This window comes from Cydia amplana, chromosome 7 (genome assembly GCF_948474715.1).
Source record: "Cydia amplana chromosome 7, ilCydAmpl1.1, whole genome shotgun sequence".
NCBI lineage: Eukaryota > Metazoa > Arthropoda > Insecta > Lepidoptera > Tortricidae > Cydia > Cydia amplana.
This window is the reverse complement of record NC_086075.1, coordinates 10,704,887-10,731,136: the sequence shown is the minus strand read 5'-3', so window position 1 is coordinate 10,731,136 and position 26,250 is coordinate 10,704,887. Positions and strand designations below refer to the sequence as shown.

The following is a 26,250-nucleotide window of genomic DNA, read 5'->3' as shown; positions in this document are numbered from 1 at the left end:
ATTTAAATGGTTGGCACTGTATATATATATATATATTTCGGGGATCTCGGAAACGGCTCTAACGATTTCGATGAAATTTGCTATACGGGGGTTTTCGGGGTCGAAAACTCGATCTAGCTAGGTCTTATCTCTGGGAAAACGCGCATTTTCGAGTTTTTATATGTTTTTCACCCAGATATTAGTATTGTTATTATGGATGTGGTCTTCAGTTAGACGGAGGTACTACGCTAATAGTTAGGCTGCTCCAAATACGTCCGATATGACATCCATTGTGTCCTTCCTCTCACTTGTGTTGCGGTTATGATTATGAGCAAACATTTTACGTCCTAAACCTAAAATTGGAGTAAACTTTCACCTAATCGATTTCCGTGGAGATTAGCGCTAAATTATAATAAACAAAACAGAACCAGTTATGTTGAATCACAAAAGTTACTTATGTGTGTCAGTCATTGATATAGTATAAAGAACTGGATACCCAATCAGCCGCCAAAAATGGCCCCACAAAAGTGATGTCAAAACAGATCATGCATTACTTTTTCGTTTAGTCTTGTTTGAAACGCTCAAATGTGAAGTTGTCAACAATTACGAAATGTGCCGTTAAAATATGTAAAAATAACAATGATAAAACAAGGAAAAAGGATGGAATGTATTTCTTTCGGTTAGTTCTTTGGATAGCATTACATAATTTATGTAATCTGGTGGTAATTTTATGGTTTTGATTAAATTAATTTGTTAGTACCAAAGAAGGGATGTCAAGGAACAAAATTCTAATGAGTCGATGTGAGGTCAATATTTTTTTTTTTTTATATGGAATTCATAAGAAATAATATTATGTTTAAATTGAAGATTTCCAAGAAAACCTATGCGACGTGCAAAGTGGACTGCTATTTAATTATAGCAAGAGATAGGGGTGATGCAGTTTTAAACAAGGCAAAACGGCACTTGTGTGTTCGGCCCATTTCCCTGTTTCCGACATATACACCACCAATAAGGGCTTATATCGACTAACTGTAAATGCTAAACCTGTCGGAACACAGTGACAACCACAGGATTTTTTTTATAAAGTATAGGTAGGCTTTATAAAAAAAATCCAATCAGTATCTAAATTTCCCCGTGCACCCGTGCTATGAGTAAATGTAGATCTTAAATACACAGTTATTTAATAAGTAGAATTTATTTCAAGGAAATTAGTATTTAAAGACGTATACTTACGAATTAAAAATTTAATTTATTTGAATTTGAACCACGAATTAATTTTATTTGAGCTCCCGATTAAATTAAATTTGTTTTATTTATTACTTCAATTGGTTTTCCTGTACAGTAATACATATTAAAGTGTACCAAAGTGACTCCATTCGTTCATTATTCTCGTTTGACGTTGTTTGACGTAAATACGTTACGTTTAGTGCCAACGGACTAAATTTTTTAACAGTGTTGGTACTTATGTTTGCAAATTTGACACTTAATGCTTACGACATTAAGCTCTTTTCTGTACGAAACATTTATCTTGACTCAAAATTTACGTAAGCGTTTTTATCATCAATGCAAATGGTGCGAAACGTCATTGGGATCCACATTTCTTGACGTTTTTGTTCTGCTTTGTGTGTCTATTTCTTTTATATTAAGTCAGTGGTGTCAGTGAACTAGAAATATAAGACTCGCATGGCAATTGTATCCAAACCAGTTCCTGGAGAACTCGAGTGCGTATAGAACGGTGCGGGGACCCACAGACATATATCTTAATATAAAACCGCACAGCCTAAACCGTTATAGGACCTTGAAATTTGAAACACATTTCCTTCAAAACGTTGTAAAGCTCCACGAATGAATTGTTGTCAATTCAACCCAACCCAAATTAACAACTTCTACGCGGATAATGAAAAATATAAATAAATATAATGACATGGCATGACATCGAGTATAACAACAGAAAACATATACGATACAAGATACAATGCACGCGGCGCCATAATCGCGCACTTAACGTAAGACAATACGTCAAGTCAAATTAACGAATAACAAATAGTACCTAAACTAATCCATACGTAATTATTCCGTAATTTTCAAAACCACGCAGAGTTAAAAACAATACACTCATTTTTAGGCATTTTTCATCGATTTTGTTTTTTTTCGATTCTAATTTGAAACAATTTCGAATCTAATCAGACAAAAGAAGGAAATATAAACAGAAACGCCATAGGAATCTGTTCCTTCTTTTTAGTGTTTATCAGAATAAAAGTTCATGGTCCTCCAAACCGTGGCGCCCCAGCTACAGGAGTCTCTCAAGGTACAGAAAAACCGGCCAAGTGCGAGTCGGACTCGCGTTCCAAGGGTTCCGTACATTATGTCTGACTCACGCTTGACTGCACATTTCTAATAGGTTTTCCTGTCATCTATAGTTAAAGAACTATTTTGTCTATTTTTTTCAAAATTTTAGACCCCGTAGTTTCGGAGATAAGGGGGGGATGGTAATTTGTTGCCTATTTTCTTGAATAACTGCTAAACGATTTGTCCTAAAATTATAAGAAATATATATTTGAGATTCTTACAATGAGCTCTTTCATTTGATATGTAACACGATATAGATAGTTTGAAAACTTTATTTTTTAATTTTCTCATTTACCCCCCAAAAATGGCCTCCATATTTAAAATTCATTTGTTTACGTTACACGTCAATCTTTGGGTCACAAACTTACATATGTGTGCCAAATTTCAACTTAATTGGTCCAGTAGTTTCGGAGAAAATAGGCTGTGACCTGTGACAGACGGACGGACAGACAGACAGACGCACGAGTGATCCTATTAGGGTTCCGTTTTTTCCTTTTGAGGTACGGAACCCTAATAGAGAACATTAACCACTTAATTACTTCTGATGTTGACGGTTCTTCTAGTGCGCTTATAGGTTATCAATTTAGATATATATCTGTGGTATAGAACGGTGGAACCCGCTGATGTCTCGGCTAACATTAGCTAGAATATGACCTTTATGGAACCTGTTCATTTAATAGGAACATAAAGCATATATATTTACCGTAATGTTCAACGCTTAAGATTATCAAATCTCCAGAGTAAATAGCGTATGCAGATCGCTATTGTAAAAATCAAGGTAATCAAGGTTCATTACACAAGGAGGCAGTGAATCTATTCATACAACAAGTAGAGGTTCAAGCGAATAATTTGCACATGGCCTTCTACTCATACAAAATCTCTAAAATGGCAATGAATGCGTTAGAATTTAAACCTCTTTTCGTATAAGAAAACATTGTTGATCCTCTTTACCAATAAATACAAATCCCTATATAAAGCACAGGTATACACTCATAGTAGAAGAGGCTTTAGCTTTTTCAAGTCACACACACTTTTGGATTTCGTTACTGACATCAGTGTCCTCTGATGTGTACATACACATCAGGATCCTTACAATGTTTTAATTTACCGAAAAGCATCTGATAAGTCTACAATTAAGTTCACTCTGCTTGATGTTAATAAAATATGGTCACTTCACTTTGTAATGAAATTGCCATATAAAGTTTTCATTGCTCTTGCATGATAATCGAAATTATTCAGCGCCTGTAGTAGTCGTGAAAGGTTACGCCAGCCTGCATTTTTAAGATTACCCCAAAACGTGACCTCGTCGTTCGTATAGCTACTATAGCTCCTAAGATCGCTCGATAGTCGAGAATAATCGTTACATATTTAACTGTATATACTGAAAACATTTCTTACGAGCCCTTTCAGTCATCCTGAATACTAAGAAACAAAAAACTATTATAATTATAAAATGTGGCAATTTTTTTTTATGCAGCTGATTTTTTGTTAAATTATACGTATTATAGGTAATCTAGTCACGAAAAACCTAACAAGTATTAAAAAAGTGTACATTAATAGGTAAACTTGTAAACCATTATCCTTATGAAGCCAACAACAATAAACTACTATTTAACTATAAATAACGTACAGTACGGAGGAATCTCTGCTATGATTCACACTCCGCCGGGCTTTGTAATCTCTACAAATTAATGTTGATTTTGTTGACACCCGCTAAGTAATTGTTTGAAGCAGAATGTAGCGGTTCGTCCGCCTACGTTACTACCGTTCTGCCGTCTGCCACGCCAAGAACTCTAGCTAGAGTAACCACGATTGAAAAATAATTTCCATTATTAACTTTATTTTGTCAGAACAAGGTATAGAATTGAAGTTTTTAAAATGTAGATACAACGTTTTAATATTAATGATTATTATCACCAAGTAATTGACAATGAAGTTAACAATGAACAGATTTAAGCAGCCGTAAAACTTTAAAACTAACAGCTACGTTGAGTATTCGCTATGTTTATATTTTGACCCCTTGGGAAATTATGAAGTGGTTCGCCAGCCCACGTAATGGTTTTAGAAATTCAAGACGAATACTGACGATAAACATTCCATTCCATAACAGCATAGGAGTAAGAAAGCTTTGGCTTCCTTTATTTTCTCATAAAAACGTTTTCTCGTGCTTTAGTATTATTATGTTGACAAGGTTGACCTCATTCAGGCGACTTCAGCGTCTGGTTTTTACAATACTGTCTCGGTATTATTGTGTTTTAAGGACCATGGAACTTTGCTTGATACAACGTGCTCTAGACTTTTCATACAAACGTGAAAATGATCCTGATCGAATAAACTAGCTATGTACCTACACGAATACTTTACGTACAAAACCGTAAAATTATTCAATATCTGTTTTGAGGTTGAGAATCCACATTTTACTGCCAAAGTAATCAGAAAATTTATCGAAGCACGCACTAGCCAATGAAATGAACACGAAATGGCTATCACAATAGCTAATTTCCTGGTTGAAACGACAATATATGAGAACCCACAACAATATCAATGCACGAATATATAGATTAGGTAGATATTATAATACTAGCGACCCGCCCCGGCTTCGCACGGGTTAAAAAAAAAACCGGCCAAGTGCGAGTTGGACTCGCGCACGGAGGGTTCCGCACCATCAACAAAATATAGAGAAAAACAAGCAAAAAAAAACGGTCACCCATCCAAGTACTGACCCCGCCCGACGTTGCTTAACTTCGGTCAAAAATCACGTTTGTTGTATGGGAGCCCCACTTAAATCTTTTTATTTTATTCTGTTTTTAGTATTTGTTGTTATAGCGGCAACAGAAATACATAATCTGTGAAAATTTCAACTGTCTAGCTATCACGGTTCGTGAGATACAGCCTGGTGACAGACGGACGGACGGACGGAGGGACGGACGGACGGACGGACGGACGGACGGACGGACGGACGGACGGACGGACGGACGGACGGACGGACAGCGGAGTCTTAGTAATAGGGTCCCGTTTTTACCCTTTGGGTACGGAACCCTAATTATACATAAACCTTCCTCTTGAATCACTATCTATTAAAAAAAACCGCATCAAAATCCGTTGCGTAGTTTTAAAGATTTAAGCATACAGACAGACAGCGGGAAGCGACTTTCTTTTATACTATGTAGTGATATTCCTGTTAGATGTTAATATATCTCTTTGTAGCTACGTATGGTGGTAGAGTCGGATATTTAATTTTTAACATTTTTCCTTCACATCGCTCTGGCCGGCTAAGCGCGTAAATCGATATTTGCAGATAATCTTTGTCCAACTCTGTCGCTCTTGGATTTGCATTATTCCAGTGACTGATGGGAATGGGACACATACATTTTGTTTTGAATTGTGCTCCGTCTTCCTTGTTTTGTCCCAATTTGTGGTCCTCGATATTGACGACGAAAAATCATTTATATAAAAGCTCACCTGGCGCTGGTCTGGTCCGTGGTGACGGACACGAAGTTGTCCGGGAACATGCCTCTGCGGCCGCGCAGCTCGCCGCGCCACCAGCCGCCCGGCAGCCGTTCCACTTCGCGCAGCACCTCGCCGGGCCGGATCGTGAGCTCGTCCGGCTCGGACGCGTCGTATGCGTAGTTCGCTACGCAGGTCACTGCCAAAACAAGACTGCTTTAGCTACTGCATGGCTACTGCTCAATAGATTACACTGTTAATTGTTAATGCGTTAAAAGTTGTGCATTTTGATAAATCTACCGTTTAGCTGAGGTTGGTAAGAAGTTATTATGGCCAGCGTGGAGTGGTTGAAGGCTTGGGTGTATAAATCTCATTTTTATCATTATGTAAAAATGTAAAGTAAGTAAGGGTTCAGAACTTAATTTAATTTGAGATATTATTATTGTATATAACATTCTGACATAAATTGTCATATCAATATCTACAACAGGGTAACATAATAAATAGCGCAGAATATTAGGCATCCAATTCTAATGTATTTTTATTATAAAGATTTGTAAATATAATTGAATTTAATAATCATAAGGTTCGGACCTCTACTTATTTTTAAAGGGTACTGATAAGATAATATTGTATTTTGGACCTGGGTTAATGTATCCTAATGTTAAGAGTATGTATGTATCTGAATGTTCAGTGATCGGAGACAGGTAGCAATTAACCACAGGCTGGAGGCGCAAAAACGACTGAATTGAAATAATTAAATGTGAAATTAGTAACTATTAATTTTCATTGTTTTTATTGCATTAATCTTGATTTCAGATTTTCAACTATGTACTCAAAAATTATCTGGAAGAGATCGCTCTTTACTGATAATAGCTTGTTGTTTACCTCTTCTTTTAACCTTCTTTAATAATCTATGAAAAAAGTACAGCCAGAGTAAAAACAGATAAAATAGGAAGACAGATCCAGATCAACAGAGGGGTAAGACAGGGAGACCCAATGTCACCAAAGCTGTTCATAGCGGTCTTAGAAGAAATATTCAAAAATCTAAACTGGGAAGAAAGACAAAAAGGCATCAAGATAAACAACAAATATTTATCAAATCTCCGATTCGCAGATGACCTGGTAATATTAGCATACAGTGCAACTGAGCTCAGTATATTACTACAAGAATTAAATACACAAAGTCAACAAGTAGGTTTAGAAATGAATGAATAAAAAACTAAAGTTATGACCAACTCAAAAAAGTGACTATACAGATAGAGAATACATCACTGGAATATGTTGACGAGTATATATACCTTGGAAAACAGGTATCTTTCACAGACTGCACAAACAAAGAAATAACAAGAAGAATTGGACAGACATGGAAGAAGTACTGGTCCATGAAGGATATATTTAAGAAGAAACTACCAATGAAACTTAAAAAACTAGCCTTCGACTCATGCATCTACCCTGTCTTACATATGGCAGTCAAACATGGTCACTCACAGGAGATATCATCAAACGAATTCAAGTATGTCAACGGTCAATAGAGAGAAGTGTCCTTAACATCAAATTATCAAACAGAGTTAGAAACACAGAGATAAGAAGAAGAACAAGATTTATAGATGCGGCAATACATATACTGAAACAAAAATACAATTGGGCAGGGCACATCGCCAGGATGAAAAACAACAGATGGACAAAAATAGCAACAAATCGGAATCCAAAAATTGGTAAAAGAAAAAAGGGCAAAGCAAAAACAAGATGGGAAAAAGACCTAATAGAAACAATAGGAAAAGACTGGAAAGAAAGGGCAATAGATAGACAAGAATGGAAGAAAATGTTGGACAAATACTTAAATATATTAGAAAAAGGCGATTCGGAAGAGGCCTAGGTCAAAAAGACCTTACAAACATGCATGTAGAAATATATATACACATATAATGGTTAAATGAAATGTTAACAGTTCGTATAAGAAAGGCTTTAATAATAATAATAATAAGTTGTGTTCTACATTGTATCAATGTATGTATATTGGTAGTTGATAAATGAGAATTCCCTAAGAAAATTAGTGATAATATGTTGTTGTTTACCTCTTCTTTAAACCTTCTTTAATAAGTTGTGTTCTACATTGTATCAATGTATGTATATTGGTAGTTGATAAATGAGAATTCCCTAAGAAAATTAGTGATAATCTGTTGTTGTTTACCTCTTCTTTAAACCTTCTTTAATAAGTTGTGTTCTACATTGTATCAATGTATGTATATTGGTAGTTGATAAATGAGAATTCCCTAAGAAAATTAGTGATAATCTGTTGTTGTTTACCTCTTCTTTTAACCTTCTTTAATAAGTTGTGTTCTACATTGTATCAATGTATGTATATTGGTAGTTGATAAATGAGAATTCCCTAAGAAAATTAAAAAATGACACAAGAAGTCCAGCCTCATATTGACACTATTTGTTGTAACCTAATTACAGTCAAAACCGTTTACGACGACATCGTTTAGAACAACATACCGGTTATATTGACCAAAATCAAAGGTCCCGGCTGATTTCTATTAGACCGCCTTATAAAAAACACCGCTTTTTACGACATCGCTTATTACAACATATTTCTTTAAGCGACTACATTTAACTGATATTTTCGGAGAATTATATCTGTTAGAACGACCAGCCGTATTGTAAACATTTGAATAGGTGAGGGCAGTATCCCCTTCCCACATCTGGCACACTAAAGTCATCAAGATCGCAAAAGTAAACAAAAACAACTCGAGTTTAGGGTCTATTGTATTTCTCAGAAACAAAATAGGTACACGTGTATGCAGTATAATCGAAACCCAAAGCCCGCTTTCTCATTTCTTTTCAGTCAGTTTGTTACTTATCCGAACCATTGACGTATAATAGGGACTGGCTTTACGGGCAATAATAATGAGGCATGACAGGGGCCAGTACAGCGGTGTGAAATCGCTACAACGCGATTGGTTGATGAGTTCGCATCACGCGCGCGATTGGTTGACGAGTTCGCATTACGCGCGGTATTGGTCGCAACTAGTCACGTTAGACTGCACGATTGGCTGGAATTCGTGGGTAGCACCGCTGGACTAGTACGATGTTTAGTGCCCCATTAGCCCGTCCTTAGATATTATACGTCAATGATTGTTGAGTTATTCGTGAAACTTTTAACATGTCGCAAAGTAAAAGAAAACAAATTACATAATTATGTACGTAATGTCTTTTTATTATAATTTTCATGTGAAATAAATAAAATGTACTTTTATTTTATAGATGAGTATATTAATCACAATCAGGAGAAAATAAGAACTACGCAGAGAGCTATGGAGAGAAGTATGATGGGGCTGCGGAAAATATACAAAATAAGACACACAAGAATCAGAGAAAAAACCAAGGTAACCGACGCTCTTACCCATGCTCTCAAGCTTAAGTGGAACTGGGCTGGCCATATAGCCCGCATGACAGATAAAAGATGGACCATACAAACTACAAAATGGAAGGGACCACACGGAAAACGCCCCCGCGGCAAGCCGAAGAAACGCTGGTTTGAAGACATTACCCAAATAGCCGGAAAACATTGGATGGAGACAGGAGAAGATAGAGAAAGTTGGAAGAAACTGGAGGAGGCCTTCACCCAGAGAGGGATCCATACAAACAAACAAAACAACTAAGATAAACATAGATAAACTAAAAGAAGGAGTATGGAAGAAAAGGCTATAATAATAATAATAATAATGAGACAATGGCTTTCAGATCTATCTCTGAATCAGAAACCTATAAATACCTTGGTATGTCACAGTCGTTGGGTATTGAGGACGAGGGTATTAGACGGTCGGTGAAGGAGCGCTTTTTCAGTCGGCTCACAAAAGTCCTTAACAGTCTTTTGTCAGGAGGCAACAAAGTGCGCGCCTTCAACGCCTGGGTAATGCCCCTACTCACATACTCCTTTGGCATACTAAGGTGGACTCAGACCGAGCTGGACGCCCTGGATCGGAGGGTCCGATCACTGCTCACCGCACATCGCATGCTACACCCACGCTCGTCAGTTATGAGATTGTACATCCCACGGAAATGTGGAGGCCGAGGCTTCCTAAACGCCAAGGATCTCCACAACCGCGAGGTGTACAATCTCAGGAATTATTTCCTTAACAACGAGTGTGGGATGCATCGTGATGTAGTGGCAGTAGACAGGAACCTCACGCCGCTCTCCTTGGCAAACGAGAACTGGCGCAAACCTGTGGTACTAAGTACTGCGGATCGCAAGGCGGCATGGGAGAGTAAAGTGCTACACGGGCGGTTCTACAAGGCCCTCACGGGACCTGATGTGGACCTGCTCGCGTCGGTGAACTGGTTACGATTCGGGGACCTCTTCGGAGAAACCGAGGGTTTTGCCTGTGCAATTGCGGACGAAGTAATGATGACGAACAACTATCGGAAATATATCCTGAAGGACGGTACGGTCGACATTTGTCGGGCATGCCGCCGTCCCGGAGAGTCACTCAGGCATATCATTTCCGGTTGTTCTCATCTTGCTAACGGCGAGTACTTGCACAGACATAATCTCGTAGCCAGGATTATTCACCAGCAGCTTGCTCTTCTATACGGCCTTGTGGACCGCGAAGTATTGGGATCGATCTATCATCACTGACAGGACTATTGTAGCCAATAAGCCTGACATTGTGATAATAGATCGATCGCAGCGCCGGGCCGTGCTCGTTGACATCACCATCCCCCATGATGAGAATCTCGTGAAAGCCGAGAAGGACAAGTCTAGTAAGTACCTAGACTTGGCTCACGAGATAACCGCCATGTGGGATGTTGATTCGACGATCATTGTCCCGATAGTTGTTTCAGCGAACGGTCTAATAGCGAAGAGTCTCGACCAACATCTTGAGAGACTCTCGCTAGGTGGTTGGATCAAGGGTCAGATGCAGAAGGCGGTGATCTTGGACACGGCGCGGATAGTCCGCCGGTTCCTCTCTCTGCAGCCCTGACCACCGGCTGCTTGGGCCTTGCCCCGCTGCTGGCGGCACCCTAGGTTAGGTTTTTTATAATATGTTTATAAGTATTTTGTATTGTTTTTGTAAGTGTTTTTGTATTTTATTTTTATATCCATATTATAAAATAACCTAACTTAAGACCAAAAATAAATAAAGAGAATAATAATATTAATCACACATGTAATAATAAGTATTAGGTACGTCATCGGCTGTTACGACTATCGGTTTTTACGACCAAATATGAGTAGTCCCTTCGATGTCGTTATAAAAGGTTTTGACTGTATTTGCATCAATAACTCAGTGACCAGACCAAAGATATGCAATTTTCAAATAGGGCTTGTAGTTTAAAAAAGTAGAAATTTGATGCTTAATCAACTTATGATAGATTTGGAACCAAACATAAATAATAAATAAGTATTACTGTACATTTTTTACACAAATTGACTACAAGAAGGCTTGTGTTGTGGGTACTCAGATAACAATATAATATATTATATTAGGTATACAAAATTAAATACATAGAAAACAACCATGACTCAGGATTCTCAGGAACAAATATTTGTGATCATCACACAAATAAATGTCCTTACCAGGATTCAAACCCAGTACCATAGGCATCACACGCAGGGTCACTAACCACTAGGCCAGACCGGTTGTCGTCAAACATAATATGAAAGTATTAGTACTGTATACTTTGTTTTGTATAAGTACTGTCTGTAATAATCCTCAACGTTATGTGACTCACTGTTCCTTTATGAGTCCTTATTTACATTCTTATCACACAAACAATACAAAGTTGACTCAACACTTGTTCCCAAGAACTTCATACTTGAGAAATAATCCAGAGGCCGTGAGTTCAAGTCTCACCCAAGACAGTAATTTTTCCACTTTTAAATTTATTCTAAGCTTAATAGCATCGTTCGCAGACGTTTCTGCTTGTTAAAAATTAAAAATAAATACAGTATAGCTCAATTTTTCCGATTCAATACAGTTTATACAGTTATGAAATATTGCTGCGAAATTCGAGAAGCTTTCCAAATGCTGTATTAAGGTGCGTCGGCGTTATGTTTATTAAAATTCCGCATGCATATGACATCACATAGGTAACCAGCAGTATGAGTCATTCAACAGACTCGAGAACACTTCAATACATACTTAACCATACCAATACTGAGATTAAATAAAAACTATACCTAAAAATACGTAGCACTATAAAGCGATAAGATAAATCCAGTGAAGCAGATTTTGCAAATTGTCACATAAGACCGCTGACCGTTTAAGATTTATAGAACTTCCGGCTAATAACAATTGTAAAACTTTAATGCATGTGCATCAAAAATAAGTTAGGGCAAACTACGTCAGCTGAATTGATGTCGCGTACGGTACAGTTATTTTATACATACACAAACAAGACGATAAGTTAAGACATTACGTACCCTTCTGATTTGCATTGGTCTCCATATTTGTTATAAATAAATATCACATGTTCACAACACAAACAACAATAACACTGACTGTACCCGAATTAGTATTTACGCCACGACCTACAGTGAACACAACACGACTTAAATTAAAATAAGGGCAAGCGCGAGAAGGACAAGTAACTCGACATGTTTTTTTTAAGCACGTCAGACTGGTTGCTACCACAGATAAAACTGAAGGCTTCATGTAAAGGCGTTGTTTTCGTTTCTTGTTTGTGAATTTTATTATATTTCTCAATATTACAACTAATTTTATTTAAAACAATATGAAGAAGAGAAAACTCCATTTTTTTCATGGAATTAGTTTTTTCTGAATACGTTTGTGACGATAATATTTAATAAACTGTTCTTTTTAACATTTCATTTCTGAATTGTATCCTTATGTTGGTAGTAACGTATTTATTGCGTTTTTGATAAAATCCTTTGCTCATTTTTAGTCGTCTAATCCTGTATCCTGTTTATTCTATGGTATACGAATACGAACCGAGTTATCTCGGTGGATATTTATTTTCAATTAAATTATACTGAAATTAAACAACCAGTTCACAAAATGAACAGGACCATACTCTCACGAGCGTTGTTGCTGAATAGCATAAGAAATACCGCTAAAAACTCCAAGCAATCTACCAGAAATTCTGGACATGGGTGAGTGTTGTTATGTCACTGACTAATGTCAAAGAAAATTTGATAGCGAAGTCCTGAAGAATATGATTATTTTATACTCACGAGTATCACTATTTAGATTAAACCCTTACCATATTTTTAAATGTATTGAAATAGCCTCACTTAGTAACTCGTTAGGCTATAAAATTGGTGGATGTACCATCAACCATCATGCTTTTTACTTGTATTGTCAGATCGTAGTCCCTTTATGGGACTTATATTTTCCCCTTAGTTTCCTTGATTACAGTATAGAAACTGAAATAAATTGTCATTTTATTTGTATGTCTTTAGGTCTTGGTCATACAGGGTACCTCCACCACTACCATCCAAGGGTGTGGAGATGAAAGCCAACATTATTGGTGGACTCTGTTGGTGGTGGATCCTTCACCATATCTTCACCGAACCTGAACATGTTTATGTAAGAGTATAATATGTTAAGAAATAATCTAAAACTTACACTAGCACAATGTATCTTGTTTCCAGTAACTGGTTTGGTTGTATGTGTATTCAGCACTATTCTAAGGTCTGCAAATAGCAAGCGGCTTGTTGAACCTGCAGTTGTCTTCAAGACACCACAATCAACACTTAGGGAACAGACCCATCAAATTAATGTGACATTCCTAAAACTGATAATTTCTGCTGTGGCTGGCTCTTGTCTTTAAAAGCTTGCTGACCCCTGGATAAATCTGGACCTGTCTGTGTATCTATACCTCTCCCTTTCCCAGTGGCATTTACTATAAAGGGTGCATTAGTAATAGGAAATAATATTGTACTGACATAATAATTATAATTTAATAGTATCCTGAAAACAGCGCATAATACTTAATCTTGGTATTCTTATTGCAGGGAGAATGGCCTTACATTGACCCGTGCACCTGGACAGATGCGGAACTTGGTATCCCTCCTGATTCAGCTGGACCGTTGAAGCATTAATAGAAAAAAATATTACCCAATTCATTAGCTTGTTGCAAGACATACATTTTGTGATATTTCCATCTCAACATAAAGGTAGCAGAATTACAATTGTAAAATAAGCTAATTATTTGTACAGATTTATTTAAATTATATGTAGCATGATTCATTAATGTTATAAATAAAAAACAAAACATTAGCATTTTTTTTCTAAATCTAGTTTTTTCAGCATTTAAGTATCAAGTGTCCATTCGACCCTCTCAGCAAATATCTACCCTATTACCTTTTCTTTATACCAAAATTGCATAATCTGATAGATGGATTAACCCGAACTTGAAGTTAAGGCGACTCAAGTTTAGTGTTGAAGTAGCGCAGATGACAATGTGTGTTTCTGTAGTGTAGTGTCAGAAATTATGGAAAATTGAACCCTATCACACTTTGAAATAAAGTTCAAATGCCTTATAAAGGTGTAACCCCTCAACTGCCTTGTCCTATACGTCCCAGACAATTTGGACTAATCAGTGGACTAATTAACAGTTGAAAGGTTATTAATTCAGTAGCAAATTTTTGACAACGGCATTCGAGGGGTTAAGTCAGTCTACCTCCAATCATGGGCCCTTTCAACTTTAATGTCACACAACATTCATGACTTCTCTAGTTCTCTCCCTACAAAAACAGATCAAATGCTAGCTAGACCAATCATTTGGGTAGTTTACCCTAGTTCTGTTCTGTCAGTAGTACAAAATAATACATACCATCCTCTTATTGCTACAAATATTAAGGACTTTAATAAACATGGTGCAAAAATTACCATGGAATTAAAAAATATTAGTACATTTTCAGGTACATCATTTTATTCTTATTCCACTAATCTAAACATCTACTAATAACATAATTATTTTGGGCGACTCTGACAACAAGGTGTTCCTGTGCCTTTTTCTATGATTGCATTGTCATCATATGGTATATTTTCTAATTTTAATGTGTCTTGAGTTATTCTGGCCTCTGCAACAGAAAATAGTTATTTACAAACTAGAATATTACAAATATACACTTAAGTGTTGTGCAAAATACTTACCAAAGACTCCAGGTTTAATCTCTTTTGCTTGTATTACTTGTGTCCTTAATTCTCTTTCTACATCTTCTCCAAAGGCAATCATCTGAAATTAAAAACATAGGTTCTACTTAATGTTTAAATGAAAAAACAACAATGCTATTTTTAATTAGTAAAATTCACTGTTACACTCTGCCATAGACAAAAAAAGAATACACTCCATACATCAGTTCAGACTATTTATTTCAGTGTCTACATCTAGCATCGAGTAGCGGAACTATTAGTACTGCTACTTGACAATAGATGTAGCACCGACCGGAAAGTCTTATCTCAACAGCATAAGACTTTCCAGTCGGTGGCTACATCTATTGTCAAGTAGCAGTATTGATAGTTCCGCTACTCGATGCTAGATGCTAATAGTCTTTTTGGTACTAAAACTGATGTATGGAGTGAGCACTCTATGTATTTTTTTCTCTATGACTCTGCATAGATATAATAAAATAGATTGATAATTAATTTTATATTATCTTTTTTAATGATTATTTTACTTACAGCCTTTATTGCCTCTTCATTGTCAACTCCTTTGTTTTTCTTAAATTCTTCATTAATTTTTAACCTACCAGCTGTTAATGCCATTTGATCTCCATGAAACACGATGAGCCTAGTTCTATGGAGTTTTTTAAAACACTGCAGAACCTGAAAGTTTAAAAAAATAATTATTAAAACTTAAAAAAACTAACTACGAATAACATAACTATTAAGTTACATTGAAATATATTCATAAAGAATGTGTATGTGTGAAGTTGAAAACAGCACCAATCTTGTCTAGTCATGAGAAAGTGAGATTCAAAATAGTACCCAATAGGTTATCAATTCCTAGCCAGGCCTAGCCTTTTTAAAACTGAAATAAAAGGCTTAGTTTGTATCAAACAAATGAGAGTAGTATTATGCAGTAAAAAATAATCTTTCAATTAGTAGCCAATAAATCTAACTTACATTTCTTCTCAGATTACTCATTATGTAACAATTGCGAATAAATACTAAATTATAATATTTGCTACCAGGCACACATAAAAATTGCGTTTCGTATGCGATGAGACAATTTTATTTTTATCATTATCATATTTTATAATTCTTATGTATATTTTAGTTGATCTGACACATCTAATCTAACGTCATTTTGACAGAAACGTCAATCGGTAACGTAACACGGCTGTATTTTCCTATGCCTAAAGCCCTTGCTACACGGTCGCCGACAAGCCCCCAGACCGCGTGGCCTTGGTCCGTCCCGGACCGTGTAGACAGTTGTTTCCAACAAAATTTCGTTTGACCTCCGGACGCCCTTGGCATGCGAGCGCGCGCCAGCGACCGCGGTCTGAGCGGTCGGTCCGGAACCGTGTAGCCGCCCGTCGCCAACCGCACTAGGCCATTTCGCTTGGAGGACGCGCCGTGTGCGCTCGTGTGGTTAATAGCCATGCCATGGGTACTCAGTAGCAATAATTCATCAAATACTTTCCTCTTCATTCTTAGAAAGTTATGTATGTCCCAGTAGCGTAGTCCAGCAAATTCATTAAGTTGAAATAACTCAACAAATGCCGTTTTCTGAGCCAGCGTTTCATTCATATACCCTTTTCTTTTTTTACAAGCTTTTTATTAACTTGCAATATACCTAATGTAAGTATGTAAATATGTTTGTACGGGTCAAATTTGGAAGTTAAATTAGACCCACTTTCTAGTTTCCGATGGAGCTGAAAATTTGCATACATATGTCGGGTGACAATGCATTATTATGGTACCATAGAGCTGATCTGATGATGGAGACAGGAGGTGGCCATAGCAACCCTGTGATAGAACAACGCGACCTAATTGTGTTTGGGGTTTTTAGAATTGTCTCGACGATTATTAGTTGCCTGTGGAAAGAAAAGTACAGTCAGCGATAAAAGCTTGTACCAAAAATGAAATTTTTGACAAGAACTTATTTTTTTGTCATTGCACTAGTATGAGTAGGTTATGAAATTTGGCGCACCGGCCAATAAGTTTTGCCGCCCCAGAAGTCAAGGAAGAAAAACAAAATGCAATCCGCCAGGAGTGGCATACGCCGCCCTCAGGGCCATACACCACTGAGTAAGTGAGTAGGTACTAATGCCACGCCAACTTTCTGAAAGGTTACGGGCCATTTTGTGCGCTTGCAATACGTGTTGTCCGTCCGCGAGTTCTGAACACACTGTGGTCTGCCACCGTCTAGCCAGACAACTCAGACGGACCCACATACCAAGGACAGACCAAGGTCAGACGGTTAGTAGGCTTGTCGGCGACCGTGTAGCAAGGGCTTAAATGGCTGAGGGCTTCCGCGAAAATGAATATCGAAATGTTATCTGCCTCTCTATCGCTCTTGCGTAAGTGAAGCACCCTCCACACTCGATTCACGCACATATAGAGTCTGTGTGGAAAGAGAAGAGTCGTGGAATGTATGGGGCCAATACTTACTCGCTCTCCTACACCTTTCACACACACACACACACACACATATTTACACACCCTAAAAGCATACACCTTATCACCCCCTCTTTCACACATCATTTTAATTAGGTTTAGTTACCGTATGTTACCTACTCTTTTGTAAGCCCCAAGATACAGGCTCAGCCTAGTTTGGTGCTTACCGGACACCTTTGTGATTGCCTACCTATTTTATTATAAATAAATTATTCTTATTTCACAACTTCCCTTTCCGCACAGCTCTAAGACTAGTTGGTCAATCCAATTTGTCCGTAAATAAGAACCAGAAAAACTATACTCATCCTTTTCTTTTGGGTGCTAGTACTAGCGTAAGACAAAGATAGTATGATTATCTCTGTCTATGTTTGAAATGAGACAGGCCTTTGACAAACTATAGTCTGGAGAGAGCTCCACACTCTCCTTTCAAACATAGACAGAGATAATCATACTATCTTTGTCTTACACTAGTAGTAGCACCCAAAAGAAAAGGATGAGTATAGTTTTTTTGTTCCTATTTACTGACAAATTGGTTTGACCATCTAGTTTTGAGGGGGCTTTTCAAAAATAATGACAATGACAGCTGCCTTGGATTGACGTGTCTGTCATTTGTCGGTGTATAAGGTATATTTTGGCCCGAAAAATATATTATAATACTAGTTGATGATAGTAAATTATTGTAATACATTATAAATATAATTATATTCAAATACGTGCATTATGTGTATTCAAGAGTAACCTTAAAAAATGACTTTTACAATTTATCTTCTTCAATGTGTTGCGTTTGTGGTAAGTAAATTAAACTTGTAATCGTTTATTGCAATACAGTTTTTTTTGTTTCTATGTACTTATTCCTTCTAAGTCGTGATATTAAAATCTGTACACGTTACCAAAGGTTCAATCATCAAATGAATTTCTCTCTTGGTAAGTACTAATTGGAAAACTGTTTTAAACTTTAAAACTTAGTTAATTTTATTTGGATTCCTACTGAGATTTTGTGATGACTTTATTTTGATACCTATTACCTATCGCACCACCTTTTTTTTTATACACAAAATATATGCACATGTAACTGTATATTTACTATTTTTATTAATTCGAAAAATGCATGTTGTTAGCTATTAAGAAATGTAATTCCAATTATCAATTTATCACGCAAGGTTGAACTGTAAGTATTAATTGTATGCAACAAATAAATAAATGTCTAAATAAAAAAAATGTGTGAGGGTTTTACTGCTGAATTTTTGTTGCTACCAAACTTGTTTTATTTGCATTATGTGATTTGAATGACTCGGAACAGTCATATAACTTTTTATTTGATATTAGCGATGTGTGAATCACAATACTACCTGTATTATACTGAATACATATATGTATATTGTTTAAAATTTGATTTTCAGGATCTCCTGGCAGTGAGCTTGATAGTTCCATTGATTGCCAGCCACGTGAGGACCCTGGGTGCCGACCATGTGTATGTGGGGCTCATGGGTTCCATATATTCTGGGTTTCAGCTGGCTTCAGGACCACTTCTTGTAACTATAATACTTAACTATCTCTGTGAAGTATGCTCAAAATCAATGAAAATGGGTTAATTTGTTTGGAAATTTCCCAATAAAGTAGCACTATCTATAAAAATGGCGAACATAGAAAAGTAGTTTTGCTGTTGACTATCACTGGACATTTTAAATAATAGAATTGAAGGGATAACCAACCTTTCCTTCTCAGTTTCTATGAGAAAAAAAATTGCCTCGCTGTAATGAAACTCCTGATTGTTAACTACTACATATTCAATTTATTTTAAATATTTTTAACTTCCTCTATTATTATTATCACTTTGTTTCAGGGCAGTTTAAGTGATCTTAAAGGGCGAAAAGTTGTACTGATTGCTACATTATTAATATGCGGTCTGGCCTATGCTGCTTTGGGTATTACGAGTTCACTAGTTGTTATACTAATTATACGAGCATGTTTAGGTAAGTTAGTGTTGTTGTTCTCATTAGGTAGAAATTTAATTTTAGTGTACCAACATGCACTAATTTTTTTAAACCAATTGTTAAATCAATCTTTGCTAACAAAAAATCTTAAATGCACTTAGACAAAAAAAAACATTAAGTAAATAAATGTACAAAAATAAATAAATGTTACAGGCCTATTTAAGCAGACACAAATATTGACCAAAGCTTTAGTGCCAGACTATGAGCGGAGTGAAAAGAAACAGTCCAGCATTTATGGCAAAATGGCGGCCATATCTGGAATTGGTATGACGATAGGCCCAATTATTGGAGGGCATATAGCAGAAGATCATCCGGAACAGGCCTTTAAACTGGTAGCAACAGTTGTTGGGGTCTGCTTTATTGCCAATGCAGGTAAGCGCCCAAATGTTTTTCTCCTATGATAATTCCATACCATATTCAAAAAACATAATACCTTAGCAGATGTACAACTAGAAATATCCTATAAATGTTGCATGGTTGATGCTTTTTTTATTATATTCACATTTTGGGACATCACTGTCACTTATACAGTTAAAACATGAAAGAAAAGGATGAATAAGAATGGTAAATGATCATCATCATAATAGTATATCTGCTACGGGCTTAATCTGTGCTAATGAACCAATTATCTTCAGTATGTTAACAGTAATTGAATGAGACAACATTAAATTTGTTAATTGTGAGTATATATGTATTGTATTTCTTTCAGGTTTGGTGTATTTATTACCAAAATCAATATCAGAACTGCAACAGGCAAACAAACCAGTTAAAGAAAAAATTATACCAAAAGGAATTGTACATAAAATAGTTAGTAGTTGTAAAGAATCAGTTTTAGAGTTGTATAAAATAGAATGGTCCAAATATGGGACCATATTTTTTTTCAAAGGATTGCTTGGGTTTGCTATGTCATTATACTATTCAAATTATGTTTTGTATTTAAAAATCACTTATGCACTAACTCCCAAGTATATTGGGTATATTATATCATTCCAGGGCATAATAGGATCCATTTGTAGTTACTACATGGGATACATAAATAGCTTTTATACAAAAGACAAAGATTACAATGTTAGAAACTTCCATGTATTTTTGGTTTTATCTTTGTCAATATTAGGATTGATTAATTCTTTTAATATTTATATGTATGCTTTATTTTTGATACCTCTTGCAATAGGTAATGCTGTTGGTAGGTTAGTAACTTTGGAAATGATACTAAAGATAAGCCATAATAAACACAGAGCTGCATTAATTGGAGCTTCAAACAGTGTGCGGTCTCTATCTGGTGTGGTTGCTCCAATAGTAGCAGGCTTAGTAGGACAGTACTACAGTGTACAGCATGTTGTTTATGTAACATTTTTTGTGGTGACTTTAGGTTCTCTTGCAAGTTACAGGCACAAAAACAAAAGAATAAAACAAGACTGAAGTTTTAATAAATATTTTGTTATGTTTAAATGTATGTGTTTAATTTCCTTTACGGCGTTTTTTAATATGCATAATACAGTTTAATATTTATATTAAGCCTAAACCGTATGCTAAGTTCATTCCTTCTCAAATGCCTGCATTTGTTTTTTCCTCATGTCCGCGATTAGCTGCTGTATGTCCTCCCGATCTGTTTTGCTTTCTGGTGGGAAGATTTGTCGCTTAGTATTTGTCACCCATTCTTCGAAATAAGTTGGTTGGTTGAAAAAGTGGAACAACATCACAGGAAAAGACATGTACATCGCCATCCTTCCGACTTCGAGTTTCCAATTGCCCATTATAGTGTTTTATATTGCGATTACAAGAAATCGATGTGATGTAATAATATGTTCAATATTTTTCCTGATTTCTGATAATTTGAAGTAAATATTGTTCTTCGTTCTTCTTGGTTATGCTAATGTCAATGTCAAAACGACAACCGAACATGACCGAAACGGACGGATAGGTGCTTTTTAACAACTAAACTTACTGCGGGTAAACACATGTCCCAAATAGCTTTAAAAAAAAATTAAGACGTTTTTCACTTGTTGAACTCCACATCGTTTCAGTAAATTATTACGCACGGATCGCACGGTAAATACAAGCGCAAGTCATGTAAAGGCTCCCACAGACCTTGCAACAAATAACATGCGATTTTATCATTGTATAATAGCTGGCAAAAGTGGAGTCCAGACGAGACAATTTTTCGCCAATCTGATGAAATTGTCCGATCGAATCAGGCCGTGCGGACGCAAACACCAAATTTAATTCGGGTGTCATTCTGAATCCCTAACAACGTTTGTCCTAAAGTCACTTGCCCTAACTGGTTTGTCCTAATGGGACCATGCCCTAACGATCAATTGTCATAACGATTATTTCTGAAAAATGGTTAGGTTTTACAACTTGCTGCCACAAAAGTGGGTTAGGTTAGGGTTAGAACTGAGACCCTCGCAAAAAAGAAAATATGCTTAATAACATTAGGATAAGCAATAAATAATTAGGGAAACCAAAATTAGGGTTTTTAGTGTTACGACAACTGATCATTATGACAAACAATATTAGGGAATGCAAAGATAGGAGAAAAGACTTTAGGGATTCAGATATAGATCCATTTAATTCCCCGATCAAATCAGCAGGTGCGGACACAAAAATGCCAATTTTCGAAGTTATAGTTCGTTTTTTTTAGCAATAGAAAAAAGGTAAACAATCTTGACGTGTCTTTTAATTGAAAAGCCCTATTTAAAAAGAAGTCACGGCGAATATGTAACAATTATTAATCTAATACGATCAAATATATTCTTTTGCTTTCATAAGTAATAGTTAATGATTTTTAAAAAGCGTTTTTCAATTAAAAGACATGTTAAGATCGCTTACCTTCTTTCTAATGCTAAAAAAACGAACTATAGTATCTATGGAATGCAAATTGGTGATTAAATTGTGTACCTACGTGTGGACGCTAGATGAGATTGGCGCCAATTATTTTCCTGATCAAATCGATCGATTTGCCCAGCTCGTCTGGACTCTACATAAGTAGGAGCGACTATAGCTGGTCAAGCAACTCTTGTCAGTAAAAAAGGCGCGAAATTTACGTTTTCTATGGGACGATATCCCTTCGCGCCTACATTTTCCAAATTTGCCGCCTTTTCTACTGACAAGATCTGTTTGACCAAGTATAATTCAATCGGACAATTTTTCGCAGTCTGATTAAATAGCTAATTTGATTGTGTCGTGTAGACGCAAAAAATAAATTGGTTCGCCGATCCCAGTTCATTCGATTGAGTACACGAGTGAGGAGGGCCCTTTACATCCAGCGTTGCGGACGGATTCGATGTCGTTTCACGAAATATAAGAATAGCTAAGGTTAGCTGAGGCGAACTTATCCCACAAGAGATTCCTTATCTTATAGGGATAAGTTCGACTTTGTATCTCAATGTAGGTAAATTTTATGTCAACCTATTTTTAGATTTAGATTATCAAAATCGTTGCAGACTTGTCTTGGTCTAACTCTAACGATGTTCTTATATTTCGTGAAAAAATCAAATCACGCCTTTTTCTACTGGCGCTATATATTGATTTCTTTAAACTAATCTTGGACCACTATTATTTAATTTGTAGTTTCCGTGTAAAATTCCTGTGGTTTATATACAGCCAGGCAGACGGACAAGACGAATCACGGGTGGCGCCAGCGACGCGGTATTAAATTACGTTGCTATTACAGGAATTTACGCGGTGTAATGGGGACCATTATCCGGGGCCTTATTCGACATGCCACTTTTGACGTCGCATGTTGAAGTTCATTTGAATCTGAACAATCATGGGTTGTCGAATAGGTAAAGTGTGTCACCTGTCAGTGAATCTCATGTAAACAAATCATTTCATCGCTAGACTTGGTTGTCTATTGGTATGGCCGCCATGTTTGGATTTATGACATTTAAAAGGGGATTCTATGGCATAGAGTAAACTGCATTTCTATTTTCTATAGTTTTTTGATTCCCCTACTCGACGCAAGATGGAGTTAACAGTCAAATTTCGATCTTGGCGTTATAAAAATAAACCGCAAGAACATGACATGCAGTTGCGTTGGTGTAGATCTATCATGAAAACGAATTTATGACAATTGTCCAGAATTAAAAAAAACTTGACAATAAACATACAGCAATACATATACCACTAAATGTCAAAAAGAAAACAGATTTAGTATAATTACTAGGTAACAAATTATATATAAAGTTTAAATTTTAAACCAATCGTCGTGGGTCTAACCCCGGCTCTTAGCAATGAACTTCTTGTAACTTGTGTGAAAAATATCATTTGATATTACACCAATTACTTTATGGTGAAGTAAAATATCATGAGTCATGAGGAAGACGGAGTAGCCAGTAGCCACAATAAGCTATATTTTTGTCCTCTGGGTTAGATGGCAGTGAAATAGGGAGAGATAGTGAAGAATGCGGCAAAATAAGCATTTATTGTGTTGTTAGTAGTTAGTAGACTAGTTTTTTTTTTCTAAAAATGAAAATTGACGCAACAGCAAGCTCATAGCCCCCTATGAGCCAGTCTGTTAGGTGCAGGCTTAAGGGCTAATCCCGGGGGAAGCGGAGCGTCGGCGACTAGCTGGTGCATCTGCTTATTAACCTCTTCTCACTTTTACCTCAGGTCCTTTGATTAATAAATTAAGGTAAAATTCGTAAGAACTAGTGCCTGTGTCATATTCTAAATTGGACGCTATGCCTAATTAGTTGTTATAAATTAAATACAATAATTATTTATTTAATTAAATTTATAACAACGCAACGTGGGGTTATTCATGATGAATTTTAATGGCTTATATAAGACAGCGGTCGTATATTGCCTCAGAAATTTGGATTTTGTCAGTTTGAATGAACAGCAAACTGGAGACATTGAGATTAATTTTAAACTTATTATTTTAGGTGTTCGTAAGAAATAAGGTATTGACAGACATTGACGGAAAATCGCGAAAACCCGGCCAGGTGCGTCGGACCACGCAAAACGGAGGAGGATTCCATACTTACTTCTTCTACCATGTATCCATATGCCAAAATAGCAACAAAAAAGCCGAACAAAAATACCGTTTCTTCGCAGCACTAGATTTTGTTTGTTGTGTTACGAGACTTACGAGTAGGTAACTTTAAACTTTAACAGCCTAACAGATCCCAATAAGGCCTAGTTTACCCTCTGGGTTGGAAGGTCAGATGGCAGTTGCTTTCGGAAAAACTAGTGCCTACGCCAATCCTTGGGATTAATTGTCAAGCGAACAATAGGTTCTCATGATCCGTGGCAAAATCGAGATAACGCGAGGAAGAATAACTTTGTCACAAGAATATTTGGCCAAATATAAATCCTTACTCTCGTGTATTTGACCTACCTACTCGTATTGAGTCGTATTTTGCCACCTAGTAGCCTCGAATTGGTTGTTATATGTGGCTTTCCATAAATTAAGGGTCCTTATGCTTCAATAAGGACGTTTTCATGGGGTCCCGTTGTTTCCCATAAAGTTTTAAGTCATAATAGATTTGTTTTATGGCAATCCTGAAAAGTGACGCGTTTCTGAACCAAATGAATTATGACTAACGAAAATTCGAGCAAACAATACATTATGGCTTAAAACTATTTGGGAAACAATAGAGACCCCGTTTTCATCTGAAGTTGCAATAGAAATTGAAAAAGCCACATTTTTTCAAGCTTTTACTTAGTTTCATCTGTCCCGTTGGTTGTCTGTCTGTTCCAATGTGGTTCCAATCAAATCATGCAAATTAAATCCCAACAAAAACATAAATGTGAAATGAGAGCCAAGTTCAATATTGAGAATACGTGTCGTTGTTGACTCGCCGACAAAAGAATTGAGATCTATATGGGTGCCAAGTTCTGTGCTGTGTAGAAAATCCTGAAATTATAAAGGATTTGTCTTGGCAGCAGCAGTTTGCCTAAGCTGAAAAGGAGACCCTCGCTAACGCGCGGTTAATTGTCAAAAAGTTTCAGTTTCACATTTTTTCTTTTGTATACGCCTTATAGTCTACTTTCATTCCAAATATCAAGTTTCTAAGTAATCTAGAAGTGGGTTAGGTTTTTGGTCTATAAGTATTTTTTTTTTCCATCGATATATCAATAATTTCCAGTTTTCAGATTTTTCCCTCTATATGCACCTAATAGTCTACCTTGATGCCAAATATCAAGTTTCTAAGTCATCTAGAAGTGGGTTAGGTTTTTGGTCTATAAGTATTAATTATTTTTTTTCCATCGAAATATCAATAATTTCCAGTTTTCACATTTTTCCTTCTATATGCACCTAATAGTCTACTTTGATGCCAAATATCAAGTTTCTAAGTGATCTAGAAGTGGGTTAGGTTTTCGGTCTATAAGTATTAATTATTATTTTTTTCCATCAAAATATCAATCATTTCCAATTTTCACATTTTTTCTTCTATATACACCTAATAGTCTACCTTGATGCCAAATTTCAAGTTTCTAGGTCACCTGGAAGTGGGTTAGGTTTTTGATCTATATGTCAGTCAGTCACAAAAATGCCGGTTTTTAAAGGTTAATTTATCAATAACTGTTTGAGCTATGTTTATGAAATAGTGTATTTTGAACAAGCTAAGGGACTTGAATACATGTGCCAAATTTCATGTGTGTAGGTTAAGTAGGTTTCAAGTTGTGAAGGGGTCAAAAGTAGCTCGAAATGGTTCGTGTAATATTACACACGGTTGCTGCGTCGCCAGTTCCTTTTTCTTTGAACTTGGCTGGACACGCTACCGCGTGTCTAGTTTGACCCACTTCTCGGGTGTTCAACGAAGCTGAAAATTTACATAAGTACATAATATGTAATATGGGTGACAATACAATATTTTTATGGTTACCATCGAGCTGATCTGATGGTGATGATACAGACAGTGGTCTTTTAA

General features: G+C 36.3%; 5 protein-coding genes across 6 annotated transcripts in view; 2 read left to right on the top strand and 3 right to left on the bottom strand.

The window, feature by feature from the left end:
• The window catches only part of LOC134649547 (CD2-associated protein), a 38,517-nt gene extending 26,127 nt beyond the window's left edge, over positions 1 to 12,390 (bottom strand). For both annotated transcript variants that reach the window (XM_063504317.1, XM_063504316.1), the window contains exons 1-2: positions 12,209 to 12,390; positions 5,791 to 5,974 (exon numbers count right to left, since the gene is read on the bottom strand). In XM_063504317.1, the coding sequence (XP_063360387.1) occupies positions 5,791 to 5,974; positions 12,209 to 12,233 (209 nt within the window). In that variant the 5' untranslated portion in view covers positions 12,234 to 12,390. The remainder of the gene's footprint in view (positions 1 to 5,790; positions 5,975 to 12,208) is intronic.
• LOC134649588 (major facilitator superfamily domain-containing protein 9-like) overlaps positions 1 to 20,821 on the top strand; it is a 336,592-nt gene extending 315,771 nt beyond the window's left edge. The window contains exons 2-6 of the mRNA XM_063504405.1: positions 18,109 to 18,164; positions 18,776 to 18,907; positions 19,219 to 19,348; positions 19,523 to 19,741; positions 20,079 to 20,821. Coding sequence (XP_063360475.1) covers positions 18,123 to 18,164; positions 18,776 to 18,907; positions 19,219 to 19,348; positions 19,523 to 19,741; positions 20,079 to 20,791 — 1,236 coding nt within the window. The 5' untranslated portion in view covers positions 18,109 to 18,122 and the 3' untranslated portion in view covers positions 20,792 to 20,821. The remainder of the gene's footprint in view (positions 1 to 18,108; positions 18,165 to 18,775; positions 18,908 to 19,218; positions 19,349 to 19,522; positions 19,742 to 20,078) is intronic.
• LOC134649645 (NADH dehydrogenase [ubiquinone] 1 beta subcomplex subunit 2, mitochondrial-like) lies at positions 12,711 to 14,022 on the top strand. Its single transcript, XM_063504484.1, has 3 exons — positions 12,711 to 12,898; positions 13,208 to 13,334; positions 13,763 to 14,022. Exons 1-3 carry the CDS (start codon positions 12,804 to 12,806, stop codon positions 13,847 to 13,849), a joined length of 309 nt encoding a protein of 102 aa, XP_063360554.1. The 5' UTR covers positions 12,711 to 12,803; the 3' UTR covers positions 13,850 to 14,022.
• LOC134649856 (complex III assembly factor LYRM7) lies at positions 14,661 to 16,007 on the bottom strand. The gene is made up of 4 exons (XM_063504693.1): positions 15,879 to 16,007; positions 15,435 to 15,578; positions 14,907 to 14,988; positions 14,661 to 14,833 (listed from the first exon to the last, which is right to left on the bottom strand). The coding sequence occupies exons 1-4, from the start codon at positions 15,897 to 15,899 to the stop codon at positions 14,724 to 14,726; spliced, it is 357 nt and encodes a 118-aa protein (XP_063360763.1). The 5' UTR covers positions 15,900 to 16,007; the 3' UTR covers positions 14,661 to 14,723.
• LOC134649646 (protein PET100 homolog, mitochondrial) lies at positions 20,778 to 21,225 on the bottom strand. Its single transcript, XM_063504485.1, has one exon. It carries the CDS (start codon positions 21,124 to 21,126, stop codon positions 20,908 to 20,910), a length of 219 nt encoding a protein of 72 aa, XP_063360555.1. The 5' UTR covers positions 21,127 to 21,225; the 3' UTR covers positions 20,778 to 20,907.
• Positions 21,226 to 26,250: the final 5,025 nt, after the last annotated feature.